Raw genomic sequence first — 17,713 nt, forward strand, 5'->3', positions numbered from 1 at the left:
GTAACAGATTCTCTTAGTTTTTGTTTATCTGGGGAAGTCTTTATTTCACCTTCATTTTTAAAAGATAACTTTGCTGGATATAGGATTTTTAGTTAATAATTCTTTCTTCGAGCAGCTTGAATATGTTGTACCACTGCCTTCTGGCCTAGATTGTTTTTTTTTAATATTTATTTATTATTTATTTTTATTTATCTGTTTTGGCTGTGCTGGGTCTTAGTTGCAGCATGCGAGATCTCCTTAGTTGCGGCATGTGGACCCTTGGTTATATCGTATAAACTCTTAGTTGCAGCATGCATGCAGGGTCTAGTTCCCCGACCAGGGATCGAACCCAGGCCCCCTGCACTGAGAGTGTGGAGTCTTACCCAGTGGACCACCAGGGAAGTCCCTGGCCTAGATTGTTTTTAGTGGGAAGTCAACTGTTAATCTTAAGGAGATTCCTCTGTAAGTGATGAATTATTTTTCTCTTGCTGTTTTGAAGTTTTTCTCCATACTCACCCAGGATTTAGCCTCAGGAACAGGTAACTGGGGGAAATATGAGAAATACTGAAGTTTTCCTCTTGGGAATAAAGCCCTCTGACTGGGAGCTAGGGAAAAAGGAAGCCTGAAGTTCTTGGCTGGAACTGTGTAGGATAGTGTCTTTGCCTTACTGAGCTAGAGTGGAGGAGGGAGAGAGTGGTCTTGATTCAAATACCACAGACTCATCTTTTTAAACAAATTTTCATAGATTTTCTCTTTTTTAAAATAATTAATTAATTAATTAGGTTGCGCCAGGTTTTAGTTGCGACACTTGGGTTCCTTAATTGAGGCTTGCCAGCTCCTTAGTTGGGCATGTGAACTCTTAGTTGCAGCATGCATGTGGCATCTAGTTCCCTGACCAGGGATTGAACCTGGGCCCCCTGCATTGGGAGCTTGGAGTCTTAACCACTGTGCCACCAGGGAAGTCCCTTCATAGATTTTCTTGAATAGATTTTTCTTCATTTGCTATTTGCCCTTAGGACTATTTCTAGAGGTTTTAATTGTTGTGGGTTTTTTTTCATAATTTTCACCAGTTTCACTGGAGAGTAGGCCAGCAGATCTCCAAGTCCTTCCCCCACTGTTTGCCCTTAGGACTATTTCTAGAGGTTTTAATTATTGTGGGTTTTTTTTTCATAATTTTCAGCAGTTTCACTGGAGAGTAGGTCAGCAGATCTCCAAGTTCTTCCTCCATGTGATTCTTTTTAATCCTCCTCTTATTCCTGCATGTTATCCTAGGATTTATTCATACTTCAGATAATGGGGGAGCCCATTAAGATTAGCACTGCAGTGACAATCAACTATATGTATTTTGTCTCCTATTGCTCTTTGAAAGGCCTGCCTAGATAATTCTTTACAGTTCTGCAGATAATGCCTTACCTTACCAAACTGAACTGTGAAAGTTCAGAACAAGCTGGGAAAAAGTGAACTTATTTGTGTAGGAGTGTTTTTAGTGCCTCTGTTAGAAGTGGAGGAGGTGAGTAAGAATTTCATACTGTAGGGAGAGTGCCTAAAAATAATTTACTTAAAACTTTGAAGGCAATAAGTTGGTCTTAATTTTAGTGTTTCTCACTAAAACTTATAAATTTCTATTAAGTTCTTTTTTTTCTTTTCTTTTTTTCTTATTGGAGTATAACTGCTTTACAATGTTGTGTTAGTTTCTGCTGTAAGTTCTTAAAACTTGTGAAGTAAGCAAGCTTTTAAGTTCCTATTATCCAGTTTTTGTTGTAATGCGGGCTTAACAAATTGTATACACCACAGTTAAGTCATTTGTTCCTTAAAATCATTATCTAGCAATACACACAGACACACATCTTCCTTTTAAACAGAAATAGGAACATACTATATATATTGTATAGAATCTTGCTTTTTTTCTCCCTTGTAATTTTTTAAATTAATATACTTTACTTTTTTTTTTTTTTTTTTTGCGGTACTTGGGCTTCTCACTGTTGTGGCCTCTCCGGACGTGCAGGCTCAGCGGCCATGGCTCACGGGCCCAGCCGCTCCGCGGCATGTGGGATCTTCCAGGACCGGGGCACAAACCCGCGTCCCCTGCATCGGCAGGCAGACTCTCAACCACTGCGCCACCAGGGAAGCCCAATATACTTTACTTTTTTAGAGCAGTTTTATGTTTATAGAAAAATTGAACAGAAAGTACAGGGTTTCCCTATATGTCCTTTACCCCTACCCACACAGCACAGTTTCCCTATTATTAACATCTAACATTAGTTTGGTACATTTGTTAGAACTGATAAACCAATATTTATACATTATCATTAATTAAAGTCCATAGTTTATATTAATATTCAGTCTTTGTATTGTGTTTCCTATGGGTCTTGACAAATGTATAATGTCATGTATCTACCATTATGGTATCATACAGAATAGGTTCACAGCCCCCAAAATCCTCTGTGCTCTACCATTTTATCTTTCCCTCCTTTTCCCTGGACCCCTGGCAACCACTGATCTTTTAAATCTCTCTATACACTTGCCTTTTCTGGACTGTCGTATAATTGGAGTCATACATTATGCAACCTTTTCAGACAGCTTCTTTCACTTAGCAATGTGTATTTAAGGTTCCTTGATATTTTTTATGGCTTGATAGCTCATTTCTTTGTAATCATTTAATATTCCATCGTATGTATGTCTGACAGTTTGTTTATCCATTCACCTGATGAAAGATATCTTACCTGCTTTCAAGTTTTGGCACTTATGGATAAAGCTGCTATGAGCATTCATCTGCAGGTTTTTTGTGGACATAAGTTTTTCAACTCATTTGGCTAAATACCAAGGAGTGCAATTTTTGCTGGATTGTATGGTAAGACTATGTTTGGCTTTGTTAGAAGCTGTCAAACTGTCTTCCAAAGTGGCTGTATCATTTTGCATTCTCAACAGCAATGAGTGAGAATTCTGTTGCTCCACATCCTTTCCAGCATTTGGTATTGTCAGTGTTTTAGATTTTAGCCATTCTAATAGGTGTTTGGTGGTATCTCTCTCACTGTTTTAATTTACAGTTCCCTGATGACATATGATGTTGAACATCTTTTCATATGCTTATTTGCCATGTGTATATCTTCTTTGGTGAGGTGTCTGTTCAGATATTTTGCCCAATTTTTAATTTGATTGTTTTCTTTATTTATTTGGTTGCACAGGGTCTTAGTTGTGGCCAGTGGGCTCCTTAGTTGCAGATCAGCAGCTCCTTAGTTGCGGCTCAGCAGCTCCTTAATCGCAGCACGTGGGCTCCTTAGCTGTACCATGCAAACTCTTAGTTGTGGCATGCATGTGGGATCTAGTTCCCTGACCAAGGATCGAACCCGGGCCCCCTGCATTGGAAGTGTGGAGTCTTATTCACTGTGCCACCAGGGAAGTCCCTGATTGTTTTCTTATTATTGAGTTTTAAGAGTGCTTTGTATATTTTGGATGCAGCTCATTTATCAGTTATGGGTTTTGCAAATATTTTCTCCAACTGTGTAGCTTCTCTTTTCAGTCTCTTAACAGTGTCTTTCACAGAGCAAAAGTTTTAAATTTTAATGATGTACTTCTTAGCCATTTTTTCTTTTGTGGATTATGCTTTTAGTATTGTATCTAAAAACTCATCACCAAACACAAGGTCATCTAGATTTTCTCCTATATTATTGTCTCGAAGTTTATAGTTTTGCATTTTACATTTAGGTCTACGATCCATTTTGAGTTAATTTTTGTGAAAAGTGCAAGCTCTATGTCTAGGTTCATTTCTTCTTGCATATGGATTTCTAGTTGTTCCAGTATCACTTATTAGAAGGACTTTCTTTCCTGAATTGCCTTTGCTCCTTTGTCAAAGATCAGTTGAGGGGCTTCCTTGGTGACACAGTGTTGAGAGTCCGCCTGCTGATGCAGGGGACATGGGTTCGTGCCCCGGTCCGGGAAGATCCCACATGCTGCGGAGCGGCTGGGCCCGTGAGCCATGGCCACTGAGCCTGCGCGTCCGGAGCCTGTGCTCCGCAACGGGAGAGGCCACAACAGTGAGAGGCCCGCATACCGCAAAAAAAAAAAAAAAAGAAAAAAAGATCAGTTGAGTATATTTCTGTGAGTCTATTTCTGGGCACTGTATACTGTTCTCTTGATCTTTTTGTCTATTTTTTCACCAATATCACACTGTCTCACATACTGTAGCTTTATAGTACATTTTGAAGTCAGATAGTGTCTTTCTTCTGACTTTGTTCTTGTTCAACATCATGTTGGCTTTTCTGGTTCTATTGCCTTTCCATATAAACTTTAGAATCAATTTATTGATATCCAAATTGGATTTTTTAAAATAAATGTATTTATTTTTGGCTATGTTGGGTCTTCATTGCTGTGCGCAGGCTTTCTCTAGTTGCGGTGAGCGGGGGCTACTCTTTGTTGCAGTGCGTGGGCTTCTCACTGTGGTGGCTTCTCTTGTTGTGGAGCATGGGCTCCAGGCACGCAGGCTTCAGTAGTTGTGGCTTGCGTGCTGTAGAGCGCAGGCTCAGTAGTTGTGGTGCACGGGCTTAGTTGCTCCGCGGCATGTGGGATCTTCCCAGACCAGGGCTCGGACCCGTGTCCCCTGCATTGGCAGGTGGATTCTTAACCACTGCGCCACCAAGGAAGTCCTCTCCAAATTGGATTTTGATTGGGACTGCGTTGAATCTATAGATCAAGTTGGGAAGAACTGACATCTTGACAATATTGAGTTTTCGTATACATGAACATGGAATGTCTCTCCGTTTATTATATTTAGATCTCCTCTGATTTCTTTAATGAATCTTGCTTTTTTTTACTTGAGAGCTTATTTCAGAGATCACTTTATATTAACACATGCAGATAGACCTACCTTATTCTTTTTAACAACTAATATTTCATTGTGTGGTTGTACAAAAACTTACATAGCTATTCCCGTATTGATGGATGTCTAGGTTGTTCCCAATCTTTCTACTACAAACAGTGCTGCAGTGAAATTCTCTTATAATTTATCTTTGTGCACATGTGTGAGTAGATCTTTGGATAAGTTCTTAAGAATAAAGGTGTTTAGTCAAAAGTATGTACATTTAAAATTTTAGTAGCTTTTGCCAATTTTCCTCCAAAGAAGTTGTTTAAATTTATACTCCCAGAGCAGTACATGTGAGTATTCATTTTCCATAGCCTCACCAACATAGCAGTTATCAAATTTTATAATTTTTGTCAGTTGGATCAGTGAAAAATAGATCTCCTTATAGTGTTTATTTATAATTTCTTCTGAATGTAAGTTTGGGCATCTTTTTATCTATTTAAAAAACTGATTAGGGGCTTCCCTGGTGGCGCAGTGGTTGAGAATCTGCCTGCCAATGCAGGGGACATGGGTTCGAGCCCTGGTCTGGGAAGATCCCACATGCCATGGAGCAACTGGGCCCGTGAGCCACAATTACTGAGCCTGCACGTCTGGAGCCTGTGCTCCGCAACAACAGAGACCGCGATAGTGAGAGGCCCGTGCACCGCGATGAAGAGTGGCCCCCACTTGCCACAACTAGAGAAAGCCCTCGCACAGAAATGAAGATCCAACACAGCCATAAATAAATAAATTAATTAAATTAAAAAAAAACTGATTATGTGGGGAAAAAAAGCTTGAATTATGGATGACTCACAATGCATTAAGATAAATAAAGTAAGTGGTAAAATATTTAAGATTTTTACTTTCTAAGTACAAGATGATTTTAGTATTCAGCTATTCTACGTCATAAACCATTTATCATAATGTCCTTATATAAGTATTTGAAACAGTTTTAGCATTATAATTAATTATTTTGGACTGCTACATGGCTTCTCATGCAACTTAAATATAAACTATTTAAGTTACTAATAAAACATGATAATATTTAATATATATCCTAAAGTTGCTATATGATATTGTAGTGAAAATTGATAAATGATACCACTTAACCATTCTGTTTTCTTTAGCCTTAAGTTTATTTTAAAAGTTCTTTTTTAGGGAATTCCCTGGTGATCCAGTGGTTAGGACTCTGTGCTTCCACTGCAGGGGGGATGGGTTCGATCCCTGGCTGGGGAACTAAGATCCCGCAAGCCCCACAGTGCAGCCAAAAAAAAAAAAAAAAAAAGTTTTTTCAGAAAAGATTTTTCTATGAAAAGTGATTTATTGTTGTCTGTTTCAGACCTGTGGATATCTGGGCTTTGGGCTGTATGATCATTGAGATGGCCACTGGAAATCCCTATCTTCCTAGCAGCTCTGATTTGGATTTACTTCATAAAATTGTTTTAAAAGTAGGTAGGTATTACTGAAATATACTGTTAAATGCCTCAAATAAGTGTTTCCAGATCAATTCTGCTTGATTTTCAAATTTAGTGTTTTCTTTATAAGAACAGGGAAGCATATTTTTTTGATAGATGGGAGTAGATGAATGCTGTGGGCTGATAAAAAAGGTAGAAAATTCTCCTCCTTTTTTTTTTTCTTAATATAAATTTATTTATTTATTTATTTTTGGCTGCATTGGGTCTTTGTTGCTGCACGCAGGCTTTCCCTAGTTGTGGTGAGCGGGGCCTGCTCTTCATGGCGATGCTCGAGCTTCTCATTGCAGTGGCTTCTCTTGTTGTGGAGCATGGGCTCTAGATGCATGGGCTTCAGTAGTTGTGGTACACGGGCTCTAGAGCACAGGCTCAGTAGTTGTGGTACACTGGCTTAGTTGCTCCGTGGTGTGTGGGATCTTCCTGGACCAGGGATCGAACCCGTGTCCCCTGCATTGGCAGGCGGATTCTTAACCACTGCACCACCAGGGAAGTCCCTCTCCTCTGTTTTTGAAGATAATATTTTTCTTTGCCAGGATGCAAATAGCTATGCCATGTTTTGATGGTTGATACTAAGAAAAATAGTAAAATAGGAACCTACTTCAATTTGTCTGAAAGTTGTTTTAAAATTTTGGCTTCTACAAATATTTGCTTCTTTCAGAGAGGACTTTTGAGTAATAGAGTTGATTTTGATGTTTTTTAAAAGTGCTTGGAGGACTTCCCTGTTGGCACAGTAGTTAAGAATCTGCCTGCCAATGCAGGGGACATGGGTTCGAGCCCTCATCTGGGACGATCCCACATGCCATAGAGCAACTAAGCCTGTGCACCACAACTACTGAGCCAGCGCTCTACAGCCCACGAGCCACAACTACTGAGCCCTGACGCCACAACTACTGAAGCCCATGCAACCAGGGCCCGTGCTCCACAAGAGAAGCCACCGCAATGAGAAGCCCGTGCACCGCAACAAAGAGTAGCCCCCACTCGCCACAACTAGAGAAAGCCCACGTACAGCAATGAAGACCCAATACAGCCAAAACAAATAAATAAATAAATTTATAATAAATAAAGTGCTTGGAAATAGAAAACCAATTATTTACTGAGAAAACTTTTTTTAAACCACAGTAGATAAGCAGAGAGCTCATCTGCTTTGATTACCAAAACATTTTCATGATTAGCATTGCTCATGGAGTTTCAAGGATTTTATATATATATACCTCTGAATGAGGAGCTTGAGGAGCCTTTTTTGTGGTGAGGAAGCTATACATAAACATGTAATTACAGGATCGTGAGAAAGGTACTGTTAACAACTATAAAAACCGTGAATCTGGGTAAATATTGATTAAAGATACAGTTCAGAGCCTTAAAGCATCATACTTTTTTCTGTCATCTTTAAAGTTCTGGTTATGAGATTAATGTTAGAAGGACCTCTAGAGACGGTGGGATCAATTTTGTTATTTTACAAATGAGGAAACCAAGGCACAGAAAAGGAAGATTTGCCCAAGGTCACAGAATTAGTTATAGCAGAGCTAGTGCTAGAATTTAGCTCTCTCCACTCCTATTTATAGTTCTTTCCATTCTACTACTACTCTATAGCCTTGTTTCTTCTTTGCAGAATTCCTATTTATATATAATTTTAGTATTTTAGCCGTTTTGAGTAAGGGTTTGCTGATGAACACTTGCTAGTTAAACCATTTATATACCCTTATAGAAATATGTAAAAGTTTGAATGTGCCTTTTCTAATGGCATTATATGTCTTGTATTTTGGGAAAAGAATATGCACATGTGGTTTTATATTTTCTACTGCCTATGTACTATCAATAGATTACTGGGGAAACTCACATTTTTTTATGCTGTATTCAGATAGTTTCTTGTTCAACTTTAAAAAATTAAAAGAACTTAACTGTTATTCTCCCTTTTTAGTAATTTAATGCAGACTACATAACAATTTATTATTTTGATTGTAGAATAATTTCCTGGTTTTCTTATGTATATATTTTTTCTCTTTTCAGGCAATTTGACACCTCACTTGCAGAATATCTTTTCCAAGAATCCCATTTTTGCTGGGGTGGTCCTTCCTCAAGTTCAACACCCCAAAAATGCAAGAAAAAAATACCCAAAGCTAAATGGATTGTTGGCAGATATTGTTCATGTATGTTAAGAGATTAAGGACTTATACTGGGAAATTTGCATAAATTATAATACAGTTTTAGGATATTACTTTAATGAGATTCCAAAAGGATTCATGAAGTAATGTTATCTGTTAAAAGTTACTATATTCCTCTGTCTTTATGTCTTAAGTTCAGAGAAATTAAAAGTCACAGGCTGTTAGAAATGAAAGGCCCCTGGGGTAATCCTGTCTATTATTTTTTGTTTATCCCAATTTTATTGATAATTAGGGATAAACTGGAAAATTTTAAGGACTTACCATGTTTATCAACACCTCTTAACAGCCAGTCTTCCTAGCAGTCTACCCAAGGGATTTGTTCCTTGTACAGTGGTATTCTAAGGTACGCACAAGGCGTTCGCAGCTGCAGTTTTAATGTTGTTTCAGGATACACCAGTACCAAAATTCAGGTTGAATCAGAGGAAGCAAAACATTATATAGCACTTTTAAATTAGTTTAAAATTTAAAATTTATTTTGAACTACATAATAAATATACCAGCATACTTAGTACAAAATTCAAAATGTGAGAGAGTTACTTGCTTCTATTTATTTTCTCTTTCCAGCCAATTTCCTTTCCCAGGGTCAACTAAGGTATCTTGTTTCCAATGTACAGCCCTTAAAAAAGTGGTTACCTAAATTTCAAAGCAAGTATAGTGTGATGTTTATAAGAAGGGGCTCTGGATTCACATGAACTTTGTTTAAAACTCAGCTCTGTCACTAATTAGCTCTGTAAACTTGAGCAAGTCAGTCTCCGTGCCTCAGTTTACTGGGCTGTAAAACAACATTAACAATATTTATTTTCTGGAGCTGGAGGATTAAATGAGGTAATGGTAGAAATATTCTCAGCACAGAGCCTTGAAGAAGCTATCAACAAATGTTGTTAATGTTCACTGTTGTTGCTGTTATTTAGATAAAATTAAACATATGACATGTAACATCTAAAGACTATTATCAAAGGAAGAAAGTTGTTTCTTTGGTACTTGGAAAGAACTAGAGTTTATTAAAGGATAAGACTTGTTTACTACATTTTCACTTCAGTTTCTTTCTTTTTTCATGTCATAGTTTTGATCATACAAAGAATACCTAATGATCATAAGAAAAATAGGAATACTTGATAAACAAAGAGGAGAAGTTAAGATTTTCCCAACCCCACAATCCAGGAAAAATTACTATTAACATTTTGGTTTATATACTTCTGGGCTTTTCCCAACCAACTACAAGCATAGAAGTTTATGCTTTTTAAAAGGTATCATACTTTACACACTGCTATGTAACCTGTTTATTTTCACTTAGCAGTATATTTTAAGCATACTACCATGTCAGTAAGTATGGAGCTACATCATAATTTTAGGGCTTACATAGTGTTTCATTGTATGACTGTACTATAGTTTATTTAACTGATCTTGCAATTTGGACATTTGTTTTCAGGTTTTTTCTCTCACTATTGGTAAAGTTGCTACAGTGAACATCTTTTTGTTTTTGTTTTTTTTTTTGTTTTGTGGTACGCGGGCCTCTCACCGCTGTGGCCTCTCCCGTTGCGGAGCACAGGCTCCGGACGCGCAGGCTCAGCGGCCATGGCTCACGGGCCCAGCCGCTCCGCGGCATGTGGGATCTTCCCAGACCGGGGCACGAACCCATGTCCCCTGCATCGGCAGGCAGACTCTCAACCACTGCGCCATCAGGGAAGCCCAGTAAACATCTTTTATATGTTTTTATGAACTTGTATTGTTGGGATAAATTCCTAGAAGTGTGACTAGTGGACCAAAGGGTTTACACTTTTTAGGACTTTTGATATATTTTGCTGTTTTTTTCTCCAGAAAGGTTTCATTAATTTATACTCAAGTAGCACTGGATATAAATCTCCATTCTCAATCTAACATTGATTATTATAATTTTTTTATTTTTAAATTTTATTTATTTATTTTTGGCAGCATTGGGTCTTCGTTGCTGTGTGCAGGCTTTTCTCTAGTTGAGGCAAGTGGGGCTACTCTTCATTGTTGTGCATGGGCTTCTCATTGTGGTGGCTTCTCTTGTTGAGGAGCACGGGCTCTAGGTGCGTGGGCTTCAGTAGTTGTGGTGCATGGGCTCAGTAGTTGTGGCTCTCGGGCTCTAGAGCACAGGCTCAGTAGTTGTGGCTCACAGGCTTAGTTGCTCCTCAGCATGTGGGATCTTCCTGGACCAGGGCTTGAACCTGTGTCCCCTGCATTGGCAGGCGGATTCTTAACCACTGCACCACTAAGGAAGTCCCAGAATATTATAATTTAAAAAATATTTGCCAACTTAATAAACTAGAAATAAAATACCTTTCTTAAAATTGCACTTAGGGCGTTACAGGAAAGTTGGATATTTTACTAATATTAATTGGTCATTTGTATTTCTTATGTTAAGAATCCTTAACCTATTTGTCATTTCAAGTATCTTTTTATATTGATTTGCAAAATAATAAACATATTAGTCTTTTGTTGTATATGTTGTAACTACTTTTTTTCAACTTGAATAATCTGATGATTTGGAATGCCACATTTATCGTAGACAAAATGCTTATACGTGCTTGGGTCTGTTTCTATTTTGTTGACTTCTCTCTTTATTCTAGTACAGATACAGTTTTGATTGATTAGTGTAACTTTAAAATACATCTTTTTGTTTTTTGGCTGCACCGCACGGCTTGTGGAATCTTAGTTCCCTGACCAGAGATTGAACCCAGGCCCTGGCAGTGAAAGCGCTTAGTCCTAACCACTGGACCACCAGGGAATTCCCTAAAATACATCTTAATACCTGGTGTAGAGCATGTATTTTTTTCCTAGATTTAAATTTTTTAAACAATTTTATTATGGTATAATTTCTGTACAGTAAACTATATGTACTTCAGATGTATAATTTGATGAGTTGATAGATGTATACACCTGTGAAACCACCACTACAACAAAGATACCTAACATTTCCATCACTCCCCAAAATGTTCTTGCGTCCTTTTGTAATCCATCTTTCCCTTCATTCCTATCCCCAGATAACCACTGATTTATTTGTAACTATAGTTTACATTTTCTAGAATAGTCTACAAATGGAATCAAACAGGATATACTTTTTTATGTCAGGCTTCTTTATCAGCATTGTAGTCTAGAGATTCAGTTCATGTTTTTGTGTGTATCGGTAGTTTGTTCCTTTTTATTGCTGAGTAGTATTACATTGTATGGATATATCACAATTTTTTATCTGTTCTCCTGTTTTGGGTTGTTTCCTCTTTTTGGCTTTTACAAATAAAATTGCTATTAACATTCACTTATAAGTCTTTGTGTAGATGTGTATTTTTATTTTCAGGGGGAACTGCCAGTCTGTTTCTCAAAGTATGGTATTTTACATTTTCCAAACTAGGGCAAGTATTTAAATTTTGTGAATTATGTTATTCACAGAAAGAATATCTATCTGCTTCTAATAGGCTATGACCTTTTAGCATTTTTCTTCCTAAGTTTTGTTGTTGGATAACTATTATGTTCTAATATAAGCACGTATTTTTAGCTAGTTGCGGTCTTAAGGATCTGAATATTCCCACATCATAAAGATAATGGACTCAGTTTTACTTTGTGAGTCAACTTCTTTTAAATTGTGGTAAAAAACACATAACATATAATCTATCCTCTTACCAAATTTTAATATGTACAGTACAGTGTTGTTAACTATATTCACATTGTTGTATAGCAGATCTCTACGACTTTTTCTGTGAATCAATTTAAACGTACACCTTTTGAAATAAACAAAAGTGTAATAAATTGTATGCAGTTACTTTGGATATTCTGGACTTTAACTATCTTTTATATTTATGATATCTTAGACAAATTACTTGTCCTCTCTGGGCCTTAGTCTTCTCATCTGTACAGTGAGGATAGTAATACTACCCACCTTGTAGGATTGTTGTTGGGATCAAGTAATAGGAAGAGGCTAGATAGAGTGTTGTATGGCACATAGTAAGCATAAATAAAAGTTAACTATTAGTAGTATGTTTTGCTGCTTTTTAGAGGAAGAATGAATATTATAAGGTAAATAGCTTTTATTCAAATTCTGTCTTTAATATTTTGATTAAAGAAATGTGTTCTATTTATAATTATTTAATTATATATAGATTCATTATGTGCATCTTATTATCCAAAACTCTTTTTTTTAATAATTTAAATTTTTATATTTATTTTATTTATTTTTAAAGGCTGCATTGGGTCTTCGTTGCTGTGCGTGGGCCCTCTCTAGTTGCGGCGAGCGGGGGCCACTCCTCGCTGTGGTGCGCGGGCCTCTCACCGTGGTCGCCTCTCCTGCTGCGGAGCACAGGGTCTAGGTGCGCGGGCTTCAGTAGCTGTGGCATGCGGGCTTCAGTAGCTGTGGCACGCGGGCTTCAGTAGCTGTGGCACGTGGGTTCAGTTGCTCCGCAGCATGTGGGATATTCCTGGACCAGGTCTCGAACCCGCATCCCCTGCATTGGCAGGCAGACTGTTAACCACTGCGCCACCAGGGAAGCCCCTTATCCAAAACTCTTACTTCCATTGTCTCTTTTTGTTTTGTGGGGGTTTTTTTGGTTCTCTATTCAGTTGAAGTCCTCCCAAGTTAGGGAAACAGAAAAGAGCTGTTCTGATACTGCGTTATTGAAAGATTTGGGGGCTTGGATATTTGTGAAACTGTTTTATGCCGTAGAAAGAGCACTGGATTAGTAATCAGACAATATGAATTAAAATTCTAGTTTGGCAAATCACTAATCATGCTTCTAGTTCTGTAAAATGGAAATGATAATCCATGAACTTTCCACCTTACAGGGCTGGTAAGAGGATCAAAATGAGCTAATTAATTCCTGCTAATTCCAGCAGAAATAGACCGACTTCTGTTTTGGCTAGAATCACAGACCATTTAACCTGTAATAATGCCTTACAAGTACAAATTTCTTAGGGAAATAAGTCGTCAGAACTCACTGTCAGAAATTCCTGAGGTCTAATTCCATCTTTTCAAGAACTATTTTAGCTCTGGGTAATTAATTACACCTACATTTGTGAAATAAATTTAACATTTACCTTTAGGAGCCCTGTTAAGAGTTTGTTTAACATAGAATCTTTTTTCATTTTCTAGGCTTGTTTACAAATTGATCCTGCTGAGCGGATATCATCTACTGATCTTTTGCATCATGAGTATTTTACTAGAGATGGATTTATTGAAAAGTAAGCATTTTGAGTGAGTGTGGACTTTTTCGTGTTTTAGGATGTTTTGCTAGCATGAAAATTGCTATGTAGGTTAATGTTACACAACAGAAGAATTCAATTTATCAAAAGCTTACTGAGTTTCTCTATTGACTAAGTATATGGTAGACTTACAGGTGTCATGGTGAAAATTCTAATAATAAAAAAAAGTGTACATAACATTCATTACACAGTTACTATGTCCTAGGCAGTGTGCTAAGCTCTTCACATGCATTTTCAATTCTCATTATAGGCCAGAGATAACATTAAATAAACAATAAATACTTTGTAGCTTTGTTTCCATTTAGACCTATGACTCAGAATAGTCCAGTTTTTCCTCTCTGATAGCATCTCTGATCTATATATTACAATTAGCATTCATTCCCCAGATGATTTTTTTTCTCTGCTTTACTTATTCTCTGTTGCAGTTCCTGTTGTTTTATTCTCCCCACCAAACTGGAAGTTCCTTGAAGACAGGGACCATGCCTCTTCAAGCCTGTCTCTGTCTCACATTGTATCTAAAATATATAATGACAATGTAGACTCATAAGTCAGCCATGCTTTTTAAAAAAACACACCATTTTCTATTTGGGCTTTGAAAGAAACAGGAAAGGTTTCTCATTAATTGCAAAATCATTCAGTTTGCCTTTGCATACGAGGTCACAAACATGAATATTAATTAAAAATGTGATGGAGTTAAGATCAGGCATAGAAAAGACTAGGACCTCCATTGAAGATAGACCAAAATAGAAAAAGGCAAAGAAAAGGGAATCTTTGAGAGTAACTAGAACTTCAGGCATTTCAGGAATTTTAATCTAAAAAAATGAGAAGATATATTAAAAGTGCCATTGAGGGCTTCCCTGGTGGCGCAGCGGTTGAGAGTCCGCCTGCCGATGCAGGTGACGCGGGTTCGTGCCCCAGTCCGGGAAGATCCCACATGCCGTGGAGCGGCTGGGCCCGTGAGCCATGGCCACTGAGCCTGCGCGTCCGGAGCCTGTGCTCCGCAACGGGAGAGGCCACAACAGTGAGAGGCCCGCATACCGCAAAAAAAAAAAAAAAAAAGTGCCATTGATAAGAAGTGTCAGTTACTGAATAAAAAAATTGTTTCCTATCAATTCTACATAGACTGATTTCTCTTGGGTATTTAGATATTAGGATTTTACTATTATGGGGTGAAAGTTCTTGAGTTCCAATAATAGGAGCCTCAGAAAATGTTTGGGGGAAGACCTTTTAATTGGATAAGAGGCCTCTTTTTTTCATGGACCTTCTGCAATGCAAGGAAGTTTTAACAGAAATGTGCATTTTCTTATTCAGCCAAACTAATGATACTGGTTATTTTCTTCATCTCCTCACACTACCCTTTACTATAATTCTAGGGAAGAATTCATTCATGGTAGAATTCATTCAGTCCCAAACTGATGGCAGTAGCTGCTTCAAGGAGGGAAACTGTGCAACTCCGGGAGAGGGGTGGAAAGGAGACTTTTCGGTATAACCTTTTGAGTTTTGAGCCATGTGAATGGATTTTCTATTAAAAAATAAATAACTTTAAAAAAGCCTAACTAAAACCAAAACAATTTCCCTTCAATGTTGATGTATTCTATTACATTTTGTTCTGAAAATATTTGTCTAGAGTAAGATTTTAGAAACTAGTTCATCTTTTAAGTCCTGTTACTTTGAAGAACCACAAAAGGGACAAAGTGGCCTGAGTCTTCCTTGAAAATAATAGTATATTTATCAAAATTAAAAACGATGCTTTTATTAAGTAAACATTGCATCACAAAAGGAATCTAATTCATATAAGTCTATCTTGTAAAATTTTATTAATAGTAGATTACCGCGGAAAAATTTTAGAAAGATGTATCTTTACCAGGACACAATTTGTATTAGGTAAATATTGTGCCATCTCTTGGCATGCATTACTGATAACTTATTTATGCTGTAGCTCAAATGCAAATTAATTGATTAGAAAGTCTTTTAAAGATAAAATACTCTATCAACATAAATAAAAGTATTTGATATTGCTTGTTTTATCAGATTCATACCGGAACTGAGAGCTAAATTGCTACAAGAAGGAAAAGTCAATTCATTCATAAAGCCAAAAGAGAATTCTAAAGAAAATGAATTTATGAAAGATGATAGAAAAACAGTTTATACCAATACACTGCTAAGTACTTCAGTTTTGGGAAAGGTAAAAATTGGTCTTCTTTTTAGCCAGTATAACTATTTTATAGTTAGTACTCTAATGATAAAAATAACTGTTCTCCTGACTCAGATTTTGGATGTATTTTTTCTAGGAAATGGAAAAAAAGAAAAAGCCCAAGGAGATCAAAGTCAGAGTTATTAAAGTTAAAGGAGGAAAAGGAGATATCTTAGAACCAAAAAAGATAGAGTGTGAAGGTGGACATTTTCAACAGGATGCAGTTGAAATTGCTCATACTGTGTCTCAAGATATAAAACCTGTAATCAGTGGACCACCAAACCCTGTCAATCCCAGCACTAACTGTATGGGCATGAAAGACGATCCACATGCTGGAAGTAGTATGGTGATGCCACCTATCAATCTAAGTAGCAGGAATTTGATGGCTTCAAATCTCTTCCACTACAATTCAAGGTGAGTTTTAACAGAAAAGAAACAGAAGGTAATGGACCTCAGTAATACAGTGTTTTTATATAATGGTATTTCAAAGAATCAACTTCGTAGTGTCTATATATAAACTGAATTTGAAGGTATATTGAAATTATAATCATATAATGGACCATTACTAAGTGATTCGTATGAATGCTACAGAAGAAATTAACTTTTCTTGGCTCTCTAGGTGTTTAGTTTTTCACTAATGCTGTTTGGAAAAACCTCATTAAAAAAAAAAAGTCTCTCAGAAAAATTACTTCCCATTTGAAGAGAAAAATGTAGTGTGACCTCAGTTTTGGTATTGATGTGCCTTTGAATAATAAAGTAAGCTTTATATTCGTATCATAACAAATTGTCTAAATGGAGAAAAGATAGTTGAAAATAATCGTGTGTAGTCAAGTAGCTTTTCAAGGTCAAATTTTGGGATAAAAACAGCATATTGGACCGATTTTAGATTTAACTACTAATACAGATTGAGAGACTGGTACCATAAGTCTGGTTAATCAAGGGCAGTGTAATGGATGACGAGGGTCTGCCTAGCAAGGCATCAGGGCCCATTCTAAATTTAGGGAAATTACTGTGGCTCTAGTTGGGGAAGCAGGCTTAGTTCAGTTATCCTAAGCCAATCCTAACAGACCGATTTGGGCTATAAGTTGTGAAGCTTAGTGGTCTGCAGAGGTGGCAAGTGGACATGTCTGTACAACAGAATATAGACAGCAGGCATCCAATCGTTCTTGAAGTGACTCCTAAACCATGGTTGCAATAACCATAGTTACAAACTAGCCTTGGTCAGAGAGCTCGGAAGGTCATGAACCCAGTAGTTAAGAGATCCAGGTTCAGAACAGACAGAAGGGACCAAGTAGGCCAGCTGGAGTAACCTGACAACATGGTTGTCACCACTGATGTTAGCCATGTGTGAGTTGTTCTCTGCACTGTTTTCACCTCTTTACTTAGAGCAATTGGTACTTAAGGACTAACAGTTGCATTTTCGCACTTATTGTTCAAATAGTAGACTACCATGGTATAACATCATTATTGAAGCTAAAACAGAAGCACTTCTGGGAAGTTCTAATAACTTCTCATTCTTTTTTAAATAATAGGTTAACTGAAAGAGCAAAAAAGAGACGTACTTCTTCACAATCTATTGGACAAGTTATATTTAATAGGCATGAGGATACAGGTCCCACTCAAGTAAGGCAAGAAGCTCGTCATTAAAATATGGCCTCTTTCAACTTATCCCCCCACCTTCTGTCATTTTCTCTATGTTTGGGGCTCTAACATTTTTTTTAACGTGCTTTTAGTTTCCTTTTTTTTTTTTCCTGAAGTGAAAATAGGTCATCATTTCCTTAGTGCTTTCACAATTTTAATTTCTTATAACTTGATTTGTGTATTTAATGTGTGACTTGGGAAGAGAAGTTAAGAT

General features: G+C 37.2%; 1 protein-coding gene across 1 annotated transcript in view; it reads left to right on the forward strand.

Moving 5' to 3' along the window:
* CDKL3 (cyclin dependent kinase like 3) overlaps positions 1–17,713 on the forward strand; it is an 86,299-nt gene that overhangs the window by 28,147 nt on the left and 40,439 nt on the right. The window contains exons 5-10 of the mRNA XM_060008838.1: positions 6,156–6,268; positions 8,296–8,435; positions 13,555–13,643; positions 15,696–15,849; positions 15,956–16,272; positions 17,391–17,481. Of these exons, the coding sequence (XP_059864821.1) occupies positions 6,156–6,268; positions 8,296–8,435; positions 13,555–13,643; positions 15,696–15,849; positions 15,956–16,272; positions 17,391–17,481 (904 nt within the window). The remainder of the gene's footprint in view (positions 1–6,155; positions 6,269–8,295; positions 8,436–13,554; positions 13,644–15,695; positions 15,850–15,955; positions 16,273–17,390; positions 17,482–17,713) is intronic.

This window comes from Delphinus delphis, chromosome 3 (assembly GCF_949987515.2).
Source record: "Delphinus delphis chromosome 3, mDelDel1.2, whole genome shotgun sequence".
NCBI lineage: Eukaryota > Metazoa > Chordata > Mammalia > Artiodactyla > Delphinidae > Delphinus > Delphinus delphis.